This window comes from Notolepis coatsorum (genome assembly GCF_963971535.1).
Source record: "Notolepis coatsorum genome assembly, chromosome: 1".
Classification (NCBI taxonomy): domain Eukaryota; kingdom Metazoa; phylum Chordata; class Actinopteri; order Aulopiformes; family Paralepididae; genus Notolepis; species Notolepis coatsorum.
The window spans coordinates 149,128,642-149,144,593 of record NC_140165.1 but is presented as its reverse complement, the minus strand read 5'-3'; the positions used below and the strand labels follow the sequence as shown (position 1 = coordinate 149,144,593).

At 47.3% G+C, this 15,952-nt stretch overlaps 1 protein-coding gene across 1 annotated transcript in view; it reads right to left on the bottom strand.

The window, feature by feature from the left end:
- slc15a4 (solute carrier family 15 member 4) overlaps nucleotides 1–15,952 on the bottom strand; it is an 80,104-nt gene continuing 64,152 nt past the window's right edge. The window contains exon 9 of the mRNA XM_084325776.1: nucleotides 1–1,242. Within this exon, the coding sequence (XP_084181902.1) occupies nucleotides 1,100–1,242 (143 nt within the window). The 3' untranslated portion in view covers nucleotides 1–1,099. The remainder of the gene's footprint in view (nucleotides 1,243–15,952) is intronic.

Genomic DNA, 15,952 nt, shown 5'->3' with positions numbered 1-15,952 from the left:
CAGCATGTTTAATATCCATAATACTAAATGTTTGACTAAGATTTCTATGAAACTTTATTCTAAAAAAAAAAAAAAAAAAATGATTTTTTTTTTTTTTAATATATATATTTTTTTTAAACTCATAAAATATATTGGGTCGCACCTAAATCGGCAGGGTCGGTCGGCAACCTGAAACCAACCATTATTTTTGTTAGGCCTTAACAGGAATCCTGACAAAACCATCATGTTCAGTGCTAGAATCTGCTCTGGTGCTCGGAGTGTTCATTTATAAACACACCCTGTGATGATCGCCTGAACATACTTCTGGATTCTGTGTTCAAATTCATCAAAGAAATTAGAAACAGGAAAACGTCCGTCAGATATATTTTTCCGTCTTCCATCTTTAAAAGCAAAACAAATGCTCGAATGTACATTGTATCACTGGAGGTACACAGACAACTAGTCGCGCATATCGCCATATCAAGGTGAGACATTTTTTTAGTAGAAAAATTGTTAGTGCCAGTCCTGCAAACATCCTAAGTATAAGATAACAAAATAATAAAATGCTAATATGAACACTCAGACCATATTCATGATCATAAAATATCTGAATACGGCCTTTATATGGCACAATTCCCGTAGTCAAGTGCAAATGATCAAAGAAGGGCAACTAGAGTAAACACAAGCTACTAAGTACCGGTAAATGTAATTCTATAAAATGAGAAAAGCCAGATAATGTTAGGCTTTGTGGACCTTACCATTAATCTTTAATACTTTCAGTTGTACCAGTGTGTCCACTCTGCCGAGGCAAAACTATTATCATGAGAAAGTCATGGTGAGTCATCCACACTTCTTTCGCTAATTCATGTTAATCATTAATGACATTGTTACAGCAGTAGGTCTCTCATCTAAAGACAAAGAAAAAAAACATTAAAATAATAAACACGTTCCTTCACGTGAGGCTCGTCGTGTGAACATTGTGCTTCCTCTGAGAGAGGAATCTCAGAATGCTAAAATTAAGAACGGGGCATCTATAGGGCAGGTCCTTTGGGCACAGAGCGGTATGAAGGAGAGAAACAGAGGCGCCGGCGATAGGCACGCGATGGCGAGCGTCGGAGGGTCAGGAGGACGGACCGTGACTTCCCGCTCTGGTCTTCTGCTTGTCGTACTTGACGGAGACGATGAGGAAGACCAGCAGCGTGAGTCCCTGGATCGCCGCCAGGAGGAAGAAGTAGTAGTGGAGAGAACAGTCGTTGATGTTACCTGGAGGCAGGGAGGGAGGGAGAACACACAGGTATTGTTGTTGTTGTTGTTATAACAGAAGACTCTTGCAGAACCTCAGCCTACACCAAAGTGCCTTCAGAGCAAAATAGTCTAGAAGCAAGGACGGCATTCAGATGACGCACGCACGCACGCACGCACACACACACACACACACACACACACACACACACACACACACACACACACACACACACACACACACACACACACACACACACACACACACACACACACACACACACACACACACACACACACACACACACACACACACACAGACACACACAGACACACACACACACACACACAATGTGGAGAATAAAGGGGAGTCAGCTGTGACACGCTCAGCAGTTGCTGCAGGTACGTCCTGCGGTACAGAGGGCAGCAGCGTGACTCCTTGACAACCAAACACTATATACTGTACCACTTCCAAGAAAAACACCACTTTAAAAAGGCAAATAGGCACAACCTGTGTTTTCCATGTCCCTGGTACTCCTAGCTAGACATGAAACACAGGCTGTTTTGAAGAGAGCTGCACACAGTGGGGAAAAACACAAACATCTACACAGTTCTGTCGGGAATTAAGATTCAGCAGGGGTCTCTTCTTCTTCTCTCGCTACCATGAAAGGTTCTAAACATGAGGCCGGTCGACCCGACACTTCAGAGTGGATAGAGCAAGGCTGTCTTGATGATCTGAGACTGAAGTGTGGGAGAGAACAAAGCAATAGTCCTCAGCTGTGATGCGAGCCAGGGAGTCTTTCATCAGTATTAAAAGGACTGTTTGTTTCCCCAAGGGAACGCAATGGAATAAAAAGAAGCAAAATAATGAACTGATGCTTTCACTCTGATTTGCTGGGGTTGAAATATATATTTGTGTGCAGGAAGGGAGTAAGTAAAGTTTATTTTATATTTATATATATATTTATATATTTAGGCCTACCGTATGTCTTACAATCCAAACACACAGATGTCCTAATTAACTAAGACTGTATTATGTGGAAAATTGCACAATTGCTCTAGCTAATAGCAAAAAGTGTCCATCTTATACTAAGAGACCAATCACCACACAACCTTTATTGTATTCTTTACATTAGAAGATGGAAGTCGGATATGGTTCTCCGCTGCTTGCTTTCTTTTTTATAATTTCACCAATAAGTTGGGACACAGCGGCAGCAGGGCTAGTGGGGGTTTCAACAGGATATGGTCAGTCATCTGGGGGGTGTTTGTAAATACAACGCTTTATAATTGATTCATTTATTTAGAATTCCACTGGAGGAGTGCAAAATATCAAACTGTTCTGTTGATGAAGGGAAGGTGAAAAAGTGTAAGTATTCGAATTGCTGTCAGAGTTGATAAAGACTCTCACTGGCGTACAAATAAAGGTTATAGCAAGTTGTGATCTGAGGAAGACTTTAGCTTTCATCTTGTGGAGTGGTTTAGTACCGTAAATTAGCTCGATGCCACTGTATACATAGTAATGCTTTCTTGCATCTACTCCTCATCGACGATGCCTCCATGACTGTAGATTAGAATCATAAACACACCTTCAGAGCAATCATCTAAAAACACACTTTTAGACGATCGCAAAGGTTATAGCTAAGTTGTGATCGGAGGAAAGACTTGTTTTAGTCTGTATGTCTTACAATCCAAAGACACAAAGGCCCTAATTCACTGAGACTGTATTATGTGGACAAATTGCACAGTTGCTCTGCAAAACTATAGCAAAAAGTGTCCATCGTATATACTAAGAAATGTATACAAATCTATTTGTGGTGCAAAAATGCTCCCCAAAAGAGCACTGAGTACTAGAATAGCCCTACTAGTTGCAAGCACACTGTATACTGTGTCTTCAAGTAGACATGTCGAAAAGTCAAGGTTCGTCATTATACCACCCCTTAAAATATATTACTCTCCTTTACCTGACTTGTTGGCAATATTGCTTGACTGAATTCATATTCCTGCTGCGATAATTAGGGCAGTTGTAGTGAATTGGGTGCTATCTCACATTTCCATGGACTTGCCAACAAGTTACTGTATTATGTGTTAAAAAATCCAGAAGATGTGCGAGACCATCACAGATGGCTACATCTTCATGCCAATGCTTAGATTAGACAGACTCCACTCATTCCATATGGTTAGTGAATAGCATGGCATTCACATTAGGTCATTTTGAACATGCTCTATAAAACACAAACGCTTGGTGAATCAGGGCCTAAATATGTCATGACAATGGATATGCTATTCATTACAGAATAAATGTATAATTTAGGCGGACTAAGTGCCTGCCTACCATCGCAGAGACACTGGTATCGAATCCAGCTGTCAGCGGTACCTCCGGCTTGGTCGGTCGTCCATACTAACCAATTGGCAGTGTTAGCGGGTAGGAAGCCGGCGGGGTGTGTATCCTGGTCGTTGTAAACAGCGACTCCTACAGGTCGGTCGGGGCGCCTGATCAGCGAGGGAGGGGACTTGGGGAGGTAGTGTGATCCTCCCACGCGTTACGCTCCCCCAGTGAGAGTCCTCGCTGTCAGGTGAAAAGAAGCGGCTGGCTGACTCTGCATGTATCGGAGGGGACATCGGAGGGGTGATAGTATCTATCAACCCTCCCTAGACCGGCAAGTGGGGGGCAAATGTGCGCAACGACCAGGAAGGGGAGGGGGGAATTGGCATAATGACTAAATTGGGATGGGAGAAAAAGGGAGAAAAAGTAGATAAAAAAAAAGAATAAATTAATTATTTTGAACTAAGCATCCCCGCAACCCTAGTTTACTTTCTTCTATCCAGTCTGTTCTGTTGATTGGAATGGCTGTCGTTATTCAGCAGCCAATCCCTGAAGGAACGTTCTAAACAAATCCTGTTTCCCCATTGAATTATGTTGGAGAACAAGGAGAAGTGTATCGTTTCACCCCAACCACTCGCCATCTGCTTAGAATGCTTTCAAAAAGCCAGTGAAACAGTCGAGAGATACTGGGTTGTAGGCTCAGAGCTTCATGAAGGCACTTCAAGATTCAAGATTCAAGATTAGGAGGTGGCCATAACTAATCTTCAGCGCACCACTCTCTGTAGGGCCTTTCTGTCCTGGGCCGTGCCGTTTCCAAACCAGGCAGTGATGTTCCCAGTCAGAATGCTCTCTACAGCCCCGGAATAGAAGGAGTGGAGTATCTTCCCTGATACTCTGTACTTCCTTAATTGTCTTTTTTACCACAGTGCGGTGGAGGCGGGGCTAAGAGCAGTGGGGGGGGGGGGTACAGTGGGGGAGACATTGAGCTACAACTTCAAGGGACTTCAAGCAGATTTTCAACAGTGCCAGTGGAACTAAACGTATACCTGCAAGGACAGAGTTGAGCACAGACAGAGTTGAGCACAGACAGTCTGAGTGTCCGTACTGGGTGTCCCAGAAATTGCAGAACTCAGCACTCAGCTCTGCCCCCACAAAGCATCTCCAGCACAAACAGCCTCACTGCGTGGCCCCAGGATGTACATGGTTGACATTTCCCAGTAGACACGACTCAATGCTTCCTTTCATCTCCGTCTTCATGAAGAGTTTGTCCACCGTAATGATCAGTCTCATCAGTATTGATGATTCCAACTCAGTCCTCTTCATCTTCAGGTCTTCTTACACGTCGTTAACAGAGTTGTGGCTCTAGTAAATGCCCCCATGCTCACTCTATTGTTTTGCCAGAAACTGTTCTATTGTGAAGTCAACTGGAGTTTGAGTTGTTATTAGGTTAATTCTTGTTCACTCCAAACTTCGTGGACCTGAGCGTCTGCTTTGACTGGTTATTTAAGTACACTCTTAGCGTTGTTATTTTTCATCCACTCCAACATGCAAGGCAAGCCCATATGTCATTTCTGTAAACAACTTTTTGAGACACCTGTCATTGCTGGATCTTGCAGAGGGGCCCAGGATTCGCTCTGCCTCTCGACTGCACTAAGAAGCTTTTGACTGGGGCCTCAGTTTCCCCCCTGCCACGGTTTAACATGAAGGGGGAAGCCGACAGCCCTACTACATCATCCATTTTCCAACTCCAACAATGGGAACAATTGTGTTGGTATTAGAGCAGCTTTCCAACCCCTGACCAAGTAAAGCAGCCCAGTTTACTGTGTAGCATGCTGAGTGAGAGAGAGTGCTGTGCTCCGCTCTTCCTGCTTAGCTAGAAGACAGCAGGCTTGTTATTAAGGCTGCCCGATCCAAATGTTGGCAATGTAGTTTTTTCCCTCAGCAGCCTCGGTTGATTAAAGTGGCTTTAGCTCATGTGAAAGGCACACCGCGAGGACAGAGCGAGGCTACATACTACACTATCTTCGACTGAGAAGATCTGAGGCCTTGCGAGTGCAGGGCAGAACAGGAGTAGAGAGAGCGCACAGGAGTATTCTGACAGATCAGCAGTTCCACACAATACAGTCTAATGACACAAGTCAAGTCAAGTCAAGTCAAGTCAAGAGTTTTAATTGTCACGGCATACAAGTATACAATGAAATGCGGGTGGTCTTGCCCGCAACGATGTGCAATACAGTGGTACAACATATAATAGAATCCAATAAAAAAACAACATTGTGCAATAAACAGGTAACAGGTAACATGGTGTGACATCTCGGTATCTGTACATAGTTATTTACAGAGCATATATATAGGACATGCTAGGTAGCTTTGGTAGTGCAATACACTGTTCCTGTTATTCTAGTTTAAAGTGGCCTTTCCTTTTGGCCATAAGTGTGCGTGTGTGCGGCATGAGTGTGTGCCCGCTCATGTTAAAGTGTTAAGTGGCTGCTAGTGTGTGAGCGTGCACCGCGTGCGTGTCGTGTGTGTGTTCATGTGTGTTTGTGTGTGGATAGTTCAGTGTTCTGTGGCACTCAATGTTCATTGTTCAGGGCTATGATGGCCTGGGGGAAGAAGCTGAGCCTAAGCCTCTCTGTCCTAGTAGCTGGGGTTCGCAGGCGTCTGCCTGACCTCAGCAGCTGAAACAGGCTGTTATTGGGGTGGTGGGGGTCTTTCATTATTCTGCAGGCTCTGGATTTGCACCTCTTGTTGTATAGAATCTGCAGGGGAGGTAGTGCAATACCCGTGGTACGCTCTCTGTAGGGCCTTCTTGTCCTGTGCCGTGCTGTTTCCATACCAGGCAGTGATGTTTCCGGTCAGGATGCTCTCTACAGCTCCTGAGTAGAAGGACTGGAGTATCTTCCCCGATACTCTGAACTTCCTTAACTGTCTCAGGTGGTAGAGGCGCTGTTTCGCCTTCTTTACTACTGTGTCTATGTGTGTTGACCATGTCAGATCCTCTGAGATGTGGACCTCCAGGTACTTAAAGCTGCTCACCCTGTCCACGGTAGCCCCGTTAATCATCAGTGGTGTGTGCGTCTCCTGCTGTCCTCTCCTATAATCCACGATCAGCTCCTTGGTTTTACCAATGTTCAGGAGCAGGCTGTTGTCCTGGCACCAGCGGTCCAGTACCTCAACCTCCTCCCGGTAGGCCTTCTCGTTGTTGTCCGAGATCAGCCCCACCACCACCGTGTCGTCTGCGAACTTCACTATGGAGTTGGAGCTGAACTTGGCCACACAATCGTGTGTGTAGAGTGAGTACAGCAGGGGGCTTAGCCCTGGGGGGACCCGATGCTCAGGGTGATGGTGTTGGAGGTCTGACCCCCCACCCTGACCGCCTGGGGTCTTTCACTCAGAAAGTCCAGTATCCAGGCGCTCAGGGCGGAGCTCAGACCCAGCTCGATCAGCTTGTCCACCAGTCTGGTGGGGACGCTGAGCTGTAGTCAATGAACAACAGTCTCACATAGCCCCCCTTCTGACGGTCAAGGTGCGAGAGGGTGCTGTGCACCTCTCTGTTTAGAGACACGGCCCCTCTAGGTCAACATGATGGCAGTGGTGAGCCACAGAGTAGAATACACACTTAGTGAGGAAAGGTCACATACACACATTCTACTGGTGAGGTCATCACTGTGACCCTAATCAAATAAGGGCTCAAACTAATGATCTGGCAACACTGTGCTGTCAACAACACTTCCTTATAGGAACGCAACCCAAGAGTGTGTTGCATTCTACTGCAGAAAGACTCACACACGGTGCAATCCTTCACTATAATATTATATAATTACTGAGCTCAACTCGAAAAGCAATCCTGCAGGACAGAGAGCCAGAACATTGGTCCTTGGAGAGCACTAGAAAGTGACATGATTCAACACCACCACCCAGGCCCAGTACTTTAGGCTCTATCATCTCAACAGCCTAGTCAGAGAAATAAATACAATAAACACTGGCATTTTACCAGGAGCCTCTGAAAGTGCCACTGAGACAGAACAGCGTCACACGGCAGTTTGTCTTATTTTGCAACACGGTTTAGTCAGAAAAAATAATGTATGTTATGTTACACTACAGTACCCACACACACATGGTTATGGTTAGGGTTAACACACCACGCTTAATCCCCCCTTAAGCCTGTGGCCACGCTTAAAAAGATGGTCATTTTCACGGTGTTTAACGATGTTTGCAGAGCTATATCTATATTCTATATTATAGCTATGGAGACAATACTATGGCTCATTTGACAGTCACTATCTCTCGTCCAACATGTAAAAAAAGAGTACATTTTTTCATGTATACGTTCGCCTGTCATCCCGTGGTGAATATTGTATCGTTTCAGAGTGATCCGGGCTAATTCCTGGAAGCTCAGTTATGGAGCGCTATGTGCATTTTGCGAAAGTCGTTTGCGTTGCTCGCCTGGACACGATACTATTTCCAAATCAAACGTATATAATAGGTATTATGTTTCATCATGAAGGCATCAAAGGGGGGGGGGGGTCGTTTTGTGATGCTCTGATTGTCAGCAATGGTATACGTTTTGGAGTATGTGACATATGATCGTTGCGATCGATGTGAAATAATTGTAGGATCAAAGTAGGATTGACGTCATATAGGGAGGTGTAGTGGTTACGTCATTTTAGTTTTTTCCTGTTCCACCCTCTGTTCCACTTAATGTATTTCCCCATTGACCATTTCTAAATCGGGTCGTTTTAGATAAATAAAGCATTAACGTTGGCATGGTGTACCTTTCTGTGCATATTCATCCACAATCTATAGCTCAACATGAAAATATTCTCAATTAATCGTAAAGGTAGCAAAATAACAACGTTTATGTTTTCGTTCGCTGGGAAACTACACTGCTATTTGGTGCTGCTGACTGACGTCACCACAGCGTAGCCTCCTGCCTGTAGTCACAGACCTAGGATCAGATTTCCCTTACATTCGATAAGCTTAACAATTCGTATAATGGGAAAATAACTGACCCTGAATCTGTGGCTAGTATCTCTCTGGTGATCATATCCATTTATCAGATGACGCCAAACACCATTTCTAAAAGCAACAACCACGTTATCATTATTTGTATTCACTGCATATTAAATCACTGTAAATACTAATGTAAATCATTGTTTCGTTGTACATATTGTGTATAGTTTATAACGTTATTGTTTTTAGGCGGGCTCTACATGCCCCGATTTAAAATGGTTATCTCCTCTTTGTATTCTTTTTAGAGAATATGCTATACAGCATTATATATATCGTTCTTATTTACTTTTGTCCTCACAGACAAAGTATTCTGCCAGGGAACTTATGGACACAACTGTAGTAGTTATAAGGTTTTTGAGCTTGTAACGTTAGTTAGCTATCGTGGTATCAGCTGGTCGTGACGTGTAGCTATTCATTCATTCATTCATTCATTCATTCATTCATTCATTCATTCATTCATTCTAGCTTGCTAGCCGGCATGATGCATGCTGTTACAAAGGGTCAGATTAAACCGAATATATGTATTTATTGATTGATATATATTGCATAATATTTGTATATCGTTTGATATCCCTTGTGTATTCTTTGTACATATACACGGAATATCCCTTTAACCTACTACAGACCATAATATTTCGTTCTCTTATTGGATGGCGTGCCACCAGCGCCAGTGTCTTGCCCCTAGAGTCGAGTTCAAAGCCACCGTCAAGACATGTCTGTACATGCCCGGTTCTGCCCAGGACTACGAGACAGAAATGAGGCTGGCACTAGTTTATTCCCCGTACATATAAATATGGCGCAGGTGAATACAGAAGTAGTTCAGTTCAGTTCAGTTCAGTCTTAGTAACAAGTTGAAGCCTCACACTACGATACAACGTGCTGTGAAGTGGGCCTGTATTGCCCCAAAATAGAGTCTTGTTTTATCCTAATACGTTTGTTCAACGTATCGTTCGCTCCTTACTAGTAAAGCCTTCATCACGAGTCAAAGACCAAGTGAAGTGAGCAACAGTGTGTCTAAATAGAGCACTTATAGCCGCGTGCGAATAGGATAGTAAAGCATCAGAGCTTGGTTGAATAACGTCAAGTTCAACTTAATTAATGTGAAGTACCGCGCACCGGAGGATCTACACCGGTGAATGCAGAGCCCCTCTCCGGCTGGATTATTATTCTTATTGCTTTGAACCAGGCTGTTGGATCGGATAAGAGTCGTCTACACCCACTGCTGTGGGATCTACCGTGAGGAACATCATTCGAGCCCGTCTCTATTGGAGAGGCTGACCGGCTTCCACCTGTGCTGCACGCATACTGGGATTACAGCGGCTGCCTTTCGTCCGCTGATCCAGGGAGTAATACCGCCTCCCCGAGCAGGAGTTTATTGAGTCCCCGTGGAACCAGACTTTGCATTAGAGCATTGCCTCCCCCTGCTGGCTTACAACCGGTAGGAACCCCCCTACCAGTATCCCCTAGATATAATTCCTAATATTCAGGTTGTATTCTTATCTCATGCGTAACCAGAGAATGGACATTCATTATTGATTTGCCTACGCACATTCCTTTGCCTTATAAGCGCATCTAGAGTGAAGTATATTATGTATTCTTGCTGCTAATAAATACTTAAAGACAACTTTGTGTAGAACCGATTCATTGTGGGGAAGTGTTCTCATCATATACTCGTGTACGGTATGGCCAGTATAATGTACATAAGACGGTAGTGGTTTAATGATACCATACTTGATTAATACAGTCAGGGAATTGTACCCCTCAGTTACAATTGGTCCTTCGAGCCCCGGATAAGAATTAGCGTAATATTAATATAATATTAATATTAACATGGCCGATGATGAACACTCTACAAACGGTTCTCCCGAACTAGAACGCCCGCAGCGCAGACGGCAGCCACCTCCCTATCTAGAGGCATACACTGTCAGTCCAATACCTAGCTTTAAAGGGAAGTTAAATACGGATAAAGTAACTAAAGCGGATAGTAAAATTATGTCCAACCCTACCGACCAGGCTACCCCGCCAGTAGAGACCCTAGTGGGTTCTAACGTAATTGACCAAGCTCACGGGGGGGACCAGGAGGGACATGACATGACTTTACCCCCCGACCCACCACAAGAAGAGACGCGCACCCAGGAGATGGATCTCCTCGGTACGCGACAGGAGAACGGATCTCCAACGAGTACTGCCGGGAGCCGACCGCCTCGACCGGCGTCTTCCCCCAGCGAGGCGGACAAGATGCTGGCGCAGGCACTCATCGCCACCCTGGCAGCCTCCACCGAACGCGATCGACTTCAAGCGCAACAGACGCGCGAGCGCGAACATTTTGCAGCCGAGCGAGAGCGCTTCCAGGCGCAACAAAGGAGTGAAGACGACCGCATAAGACTGGAGACCAGACGCCTCCAGACAGAAGAGAACATTGAGAGAAGCCGCGCCGATGCGCAGCACGCCGCAGCCAATGCGCAGCGCGACGCCGCCAATGCCCAGCGCGAAGCAGCGCGCGACGCCGCCCATGCCCAGCGCGAGACAGAGCGCGACCGGCTGCAGGCGCAGCTGATGGACAAATTGATTACCATGGCGACACCCCCTCACTCCGCACGGAGCTCCCGGAGATCGTCACGACAAGGGTCTAGGACACATTCCCCTACCCGACCAAGCGACCCGGGACCCCGCCAACAGGAGGATCCTGTCCACGTCTCCGAACCCCCTCCCCGGCCGGTCCATACGAGACCCAGCAACCGGGAAGAACCGGACCACGCCGAGAGACTGAACAGAAGACTCCAGGTCCTAGCAGAGGGAGAGGAGGAGGAAGAGGAGGAATGTCAAGCCGACCAGCAGCAACGTACGCTGGACCAGGAGGCCCAGTACAGCCCCGACCAGCAGCAACGTACTCTGGACCAGAAGGCCCAGTACAGCCCAGAAGTCAGCCCCGAGGCCCTGCGCTACAAACCCCCGACTCAACTCACGGGTGAGTTTGACGCACCGCCAGCCCCGAGGAACAGCACCTGGGTACCCGGCCCTTGGTACCCACCAAGTACCAGCCCAAGACAACACGTAAGAGGAGACTCGCCTAGGAGGCCTCTCCCCCAACGCTCACCGATGTGCCAGTCATCCATGGCATCGTACCTTGGCACACCGACGTTCCCGGACTTCACACACGAGAACAGAGCACAGTACACAGAGCTACGAATGTGCTTAGAGACTATGCTGTCCGACGTACCAGATGAACCGTACAAGTATGCTATCCTACTCAAGCACCTGAAGGTGCCCAGAGCGCACAATATAGCGCTGGCATATTCCAGCTCTACTACCCCATACACCGCGGCTCTAGTAGCCCTCGACCAACGTTATGGACGCATATGGGACTACGTGATACAGGAGATAAGAGACATTGACCGTCTCCCCCCAGCCAGAGACAACAGAGCATTGGATGACCTCTCTATCAAGGTACAGTCCCTGGTAGGGATGCTGGGGTCCCAAAAGGAAAAAGGGATCTATGAACTGTACGCTAACTCTAATGTAGAGAGGATACTAGAGAAGCTCCCTCCCGCCCGACAAGAGCGCTTTCGACGGCAGAGAAACTACCGCGACCCCAACGGTCCAGAGGCATCCCTCCTAGACCTATCTGAGTTCCTCGCCAGGGAGGTCAGTAGCCTACGACTCGACACGTTCGTATGGAGTGGACCAAGCCCAAGACTCGGACCTCGGGGATCAACAGATAACCGCCGGTTGGTGACCGTTATGCACCAAGCCGAATCAGTACCGCAGCACAAGAACCACAACACCCCCTCGACGAAAGAGGACCAGTGGAAGATTGAGTGCCAGTACTGTGAGGGAGAACATCGGCTGTACCAATGCGACACTTTCGGGAAGCTGACCACGGACGAAGTGAGTCAGTGGATCAAGGACCACCGCCGTTGCTTCCGCTGCGCGCGCAGCCACCTAGCAGCTGAGTGCCGCTTGAAGAAGAAGTGCAGCAGGTGCGGTGGCACCCACTTGGAGGTCCTGCATGACATCAACAGGCGTCAGCCAGGACAACAGAGTGGGCCCGTCGCGGTAATGTACCATGCCGAGGCGGTGGCACCAGCACCAAAGTTCCACCAGACCGCTCCCTGGTGTCCCGACTGCTACAGCAGACACTGGGAGTCACGGTGCGACTCGCACCATATAGATTCTGTGTCACCACAGACAGGTGACAACCCCCCCGAGACAGGAGTGCTCCACATAGACCCCAAGCAGAGCGGGACCCCCCCGAGTGCTCCTCAAAGTGGTCAGAGTGCTCCTGAGCTACGAGGACAAGGTCCTGGACACTTACGCCGTCCTGGACGATGGGTCTGAAAAGACTCTCCTCCTCGCTTCCGCAGCAGCCCAGTTGGGCCTGCGGGGTGTCAAAGATACCATGACCATACGCACCATCAGAAGGGACCAGAAGACCATAAAAGGTGAAAAGGTCTCCTTCAAGATGGCAGCGGTGGACCAGCCCGAGAAGCAGTATAGTATAACCAACGTCTTCACCAGCCACGACATAGGCTTGTCTCAGTACACCTACCCCATCCCACAGCTGATGGCTAAGTATGTGCACCTACGTCAACTACCTATACCGCTTATCGACGGCGCCACACCGACCCTGCTCATCGGCTCCGACCACGCGGACCTCATTCTCCCAATTGAGGCGGCTCACATCGGACCCAAAGGATGCCCAGTCGCGGTTCAGACCCGACTGGGATGGACGCTCCAGGGCCCCCTCTACGGACTTGACAGTCAACCCACGTCTACACGCTGCCTACACACAAAGGCGAGCGACACCGGCCACTCCCTCGTACAGCAGAGGCTATTGACATTAAGCGAGAGGCCCGTGAGAGAACCGTGGGCACCAGAGGGAGTTCGGAACTCCACCCCCCTCAGCTGCGCTTCAGACGTAGCTGACCTCGAACCCAGCACCCCAAGCGACTCCTTGACGGGGCGGCCGGGACCGGCCCCTCCTCAGACGGGGTACAGAGCAAACAAGAGAAACAGACGGAGGAGGAGGAGGCACAGCCAAGCACAGATCAAAGCAGTCTCAGGCCCGCTTCCTCCTAAGCCCCCCTTCATCCCGTCCAGTCGTCATGACCATAGACCAGTCACTACCCCGAGCTGCGTGGCCGGCCGGCCGCGTAAGCAAAGTGACCACTGGTGCCGACGGAAAGGTCAGAGTGGCAGAAGTGCTCGGCCAAGGGCGGACATACAACCGACCCGTGGCGAGGCTGATAGAGTCGCCAAGGCTCCCCGACTCGCTTAATGACGACCATGACCCCTGACTTTGTGAACTGCCTACCCTCACAACGGACATTGAGTAGTGGACAGTGCGGTTAATCTGTCTCTGCTTAGCTAATTAGGTGGGACTAATTAGGAGGCGGCTGTTACAAAGGGTCAGATTAAACCGAATATATGTATTTATTGATTGATATATATTGCATAATATTTGTATATCGTTTGATATCCCTTGTGTATTCTTTGTACATATACACGGAATATCCCTTTAACCTACTACAGACCATAATATTTCGTTCTCTTATTGGATGGCGTGCCACCAGCGCCAGTGTCTTGCCCCTAGAGTCGAGTTCAAAGCCACCGTCAAGACATGTCTGTACATGCCCGGTTCTGCCCAGGACTACGAGACAGAAATGAGGCTGGCACTAGTTTATTCCCCGTACATATAAATATGGCGCAGGTGAATACAGAAGTAGTTCAGTTCAGTTCAGTTCAGTCTTAGTAACAAGTTGAAGCCTCACACTACGATACAACGTGCTGTGAAGTGGGCCCGTATTGCCCCAAAATAGAGTCTTGTTTTATCCTAATACGTTTGTTCAACGTATCGTTCGCTCCTTACTAGTAAAGCCTTCATCACGAGTCAAAGACCAAGTGAAGTGAGCAACAGTGTGTCTAAATAGAGCACTTATAGCCGCGTGCGAATAGGATAGTAAAGCATCAGAGCTTGGTTGAATAACGTCAAGTTCAACTTAATTAATGTGAAGTACCGCGCACCGGAGGATCTACACCGGTGAATGCAGAGCCCCTCTCCGGCTGGATTATTATTCGTATTGCTTTGAACCAGGCTGTTGGATCGGATAAGAGTCGTCTACACCCACTGCTGTGGGATCTACCGTGAGGAACATCATTCGAGCCCGTCTCTATTGGAGAGGCTGACCGGCTTCCACCTGTGCTGCACGCATACTGGGATTACAGCGGCTGCCTTTCGTCCGCTGATCCAGGGAGTAATACCGCCTCCCCGAGCAGGAGTTTATTGAGTCCCCGTGGAACCAGACTTTGCATTAGAGCATTGCCTCCCCCTGCTGGCTTACAACCGGTAGGAACCCCCCTACCAGTATCCCCTAGATATAATTCCTAATATTCAGGTTGTATTCTTATCTCATGCGTAACCAGAGAATGGACATTCATTATTGATTTGCCTACGCACATTCCTTTGCCTTATAAGCGCATCTAGAGTGAAGTATATTATGTATTCTTGCTGCTAATAAATACTTAAAGACAACTTTGTGTAGAACCGATTCATTGTGGGGAAGTGTTCTCATCATATACTCGTGTACGGTATGGCCAGTATAATGTACATAAGACGGTAGTGGTTTAATGATACCATACTTGATTAATACAGTCAGGGAATTGTACCCCTCAGTTACACATGCAGTGCACAGGTCTGAGAAGAGGACCTGTACATTTTACTCAGTCCCGAAACGCCTCTACATGCCCCGATTTAAAATGGTTAACGACAGTAGACATTGCTAACATCTAGTACGTTTAGCGAGGTAACGTTGCTGGCCGTGACGTGGATCAGGCGACAGCACTGAACAGGCTGCCTAGTGGTAAATGTAGTTCTTTTTTTACGACAAATTAAAAACCTTATAACTACCTTTATTTCAACCAAAAATGCTTAAACAATAATGTTAGTGGTAGAAGGGAACTCATTTTGTGCAAAAATGGAAAGCTTGCCAATGTTCATGCGGCAGAATTGTTACAATAGCCGATAATCCATTTTCCCAATGATGAATCCCTATACGGGTGGAACAACCAGTGACGTCAGACTACACCTCCCTATAGTCCTTACCTTTGCTAGGAGGTATTCCAAAATGAATATTAATTGTCTGATCGTGATTTCAGTATTGATGTCCATCGGGTCCCTGACATGAAATGGGACAAACTATGCATCAAATGTGCTGGACGCGTTCCAAGTGGCTCGAATGAAGCATTTCACTTGCCCGGGTCCCATTCTCCACCCGGACCATATAAAATTTAACACACAGTGTGAAATAAGGTTTCAAAGGGTAGGCGATACTGCCACCTAGCAGGATTCGGCCGGCATTGCAATCTCGAGGTCTCAGAATGAGTCCCAATGATACA